Source organism: Pinus tabuliformis, chromosome 8 (assembly GCF_031772625.1).
Source record: "Pinus tabuliformis cultivar Carrire ecotype Pingquan chromosome 8, CPIR1, whole genome shotgun sequence".
Classification (NCBI taxonomy): domain Eukaryota; kingdom Viridiplantae; phylum Streptophyta; class Pinopsida; order Pinales; family Pinaceae; genus Pinus; species Pinus tabuliformis.
The window spans coordinates 726,210,676-726,213,380 of NC_142294.1; the positions used below are offsets into that span (position 1 = coordinate 726,210,676).

A 2,705-nucleotide genomic window follows, 5' to 3' on the forward strand; every position below is an offset into this window, starting at 1 on the left:
TTCATAATGCCCAAATCTTGTTTTAAAGGTTGTCTTCGAAATATCTTCTTCTTTGATTCTCAACTGATGATATCCCGACCTCAGATCTATTTTTGAAAACACCGTTGCCCCTTTCATTTGATCAAATAAGTCATCTATCCTAGGCAAAGGGTATTGATTCTTTATAGTCACTTTATTCAACTGGCGGTAATCAATGCACAGTTGCTAAGACCCATCCTTTTTTTTAACAAAAATCACTGGGGCTCCCCATGGAGATGTGCTAGGTCGTATGAACCCCAAGTCTAGTAGTTCCTTTAATTGGAACTGCAATTCCTTTAGCTCTGGAGCCGACATCCGATAGGGTGCCTTTGCAATAGGTTCCGTGCCTGGTTTAAGGTCAATGGTGAAATCAATTTCCCTCCTTGGGGGTAGCCCGGGTAGTTCTTCGGGAAATATATCCTTAAATTCAACAAGAATTGGGTGTTTATCAAGACCTTCAGAGTCACTCTTTTCGTTTAGAGTTACCACGGAGAACAATTGACACCCCTTTCGCCTAAATTTCATTAATTGCAAGGAGGAGATGAACCTCAAGGACACCCCTCGGTTCTTTCCCCTTAATGATTTTCGTTGGCCGTCATCGTCCGTGAAATGTAGAATCTTGTCCTTGCAGTCTAGGAGTGCCTCATGTCGCTCCAACCAATCCATTCCTATAACTATGCCATAAACTCCTAGAATTGTCAAGTACAGGGATATCTTGGTCTTACATACACCCAGGTCCACCTCACAATCCTTTAACATTTTTCCTACAGTTCTTTTCATACCACATGCCATTTATACATGTTTAAATTCATACTGTGGAGTTGCTTTATGTTTAATAATTGATAATGCATTTATAGAAATAAATGAATCAGTAGCCCCTGGATCTATTAAAATGACAAAACTCATACCATCAATATTACCTGAGGTTTCTAACACAGTGGACTGGTGTTCGACCTGGCAATTGTTCACCGCTGCATGGATGCGATGAGCCTTCCCCAGATCCCCCACTGTAGTTGCATTCTTAGTTGAGTTGATATTACCTGTCTTTTGAGGGAAATCCCTCTCGTAGTGAGGACCCCCACAATTCCAACACCCCTTCCTAGGGACTTGGCTCCTACTACCAACTGAACTGTGAGTTGGTCTAGAACTTTGCTGGAAAGAAGATCGGTGCTGAGGTGGTGTGACTTGGTGTTGTCGCATAGGCTGGTGCGGTTGTGGTTGACGAGTTTGTTGCGGTACCCTGCGCGAATGCTGAGCTGGATGCCTATATGGTGTTCTTTGATTTCTTCCTGACCACCTTTGATGATTTAGCACAGGACTCCCTTGCAAATTTCCACGTTCCATATTGTTTCTACCTGGTACTCCTGATTCTGTGGGCCTTGTTGACTTACTATGTGCACTACTCATGATCTCCTCCTCTGCAATGATTGCCCGTTGAACTGCCTCGTGCAAGGTGCGAGGCATTAAGATTCTAACCTTTTTCCGAATGTTAACATTCAATCCATACACAAATTTGTTCACCTTGAGCTTCTCTGTGTTTAGGTGAGGGGCATAACGAAGTAATTCCATGAAACGCGCCTCATACTCTGGTAGGGAGCGACTCCCTTGCTTTAATGAATTGAATTCATTTAGTTGTCTCTCAAGGAACTCTTCTGACAGGTAATGCTCTCTAAATTTTTCTTCAAATAGCTCCCAAGTTACTTCTGATATATCCATCCCCAATTGGGTTAATAATGTCTTCCACCAAAGTAGTATGTTTCCCTTTAGCTGGAATATACCCATCTTGGACACATGTTTGAGGTGTAATCTCTAAGGGTAAAACATATAGCCATGTTTTCCAACCATGCCTATGCAGATTGACCATCAGTGGAACCCCAAAACTCTGGAAATTTTACCTTTTCCAAGTCTCGACATACATCATTTCTGGTGGTGTTTTGGGGTGTTTCATTTTGTATAATCGGTCCTCCATGCTCCCGTTCCAAATGGTTTATTAATGCCTCAGACATGTGTTGGAATGATCTCATTAAGTTCAACACTTCTCCCGCGGGTATCTGTTCTTGTGTTGAGATGTTTTCCCCCTCATTAGGTGGGGTGGTAGGAGTTGGCTGTTGTGGTGGCGCCATGTTGTGCCCTTCAAGAACTTCCCTAGAAGTTCCAAGGGTGCCACACCTAATAGTTTATTTGTGATTTCAAGGGTGCCAGTTTGGTTGTGCCCTTCAAGAACTTCCCTAGAAGTTCCAAGGGTGCCACACCTAATAGTTTATTTGTGATGCCAAGGGTGCCAAGTTGGTCCTGCCCTTCAAGAAATTCCCCTGAAGTTCCAAGGGTGACACACCACTTGCCCTTCAAGCATCCAGTGACTACGAGGGGAAAGTATAGTTCAACGTCATAGACCACTCTCTCATCAAGGGTCACCCAAAATTATTTACTTAACTTTTTATTTAAAACTAATATTTTCCTCACCTCAACAAGATTCCTATTTCTTCTCCTAGTTGTCTCTTTATTCCCCCCTTTTATTCCTTAATTTGTGTTCATTACTTGAAGTCAATTAATGAGTCAAGATTTTATCCCCAATCTACTCCCTAATTTAACTCAGGTTATCTTTTAGATGGATATTCTTATGTTGGTTGTTCACACATGGAGCTTCTCTACATTTCTCTAAATTTAATTTATTATTCTCATTTTAA

At 41.8% G+C, this 2,705-nt stretch overlaps 1 protein-coding gene across 1 annotated transcript; it reads right to left on the bottom strand.

Moving 5' to 3' along the window:
• Positions 1-204: 204 nt before the first annotated feature.
• Positions 205-1,734, bottom strand: LOC149237640 (uncharacterized). Its single transcript, XM_089369344.1, has 2 exons — positions 939-1,734; positions 205-707 (listed from the first exon to the last, which is right to left on the bottom strand). Exons 1-2 carry the CDS (start codon positions 1,732-1,734, stop codon positions 205-207), a joined length of 1,299 nt encoding a protein of 432 aa, XP_089225470.1.
• Positions 1,735-2,705: the final 971 nt, after the last annotated feature.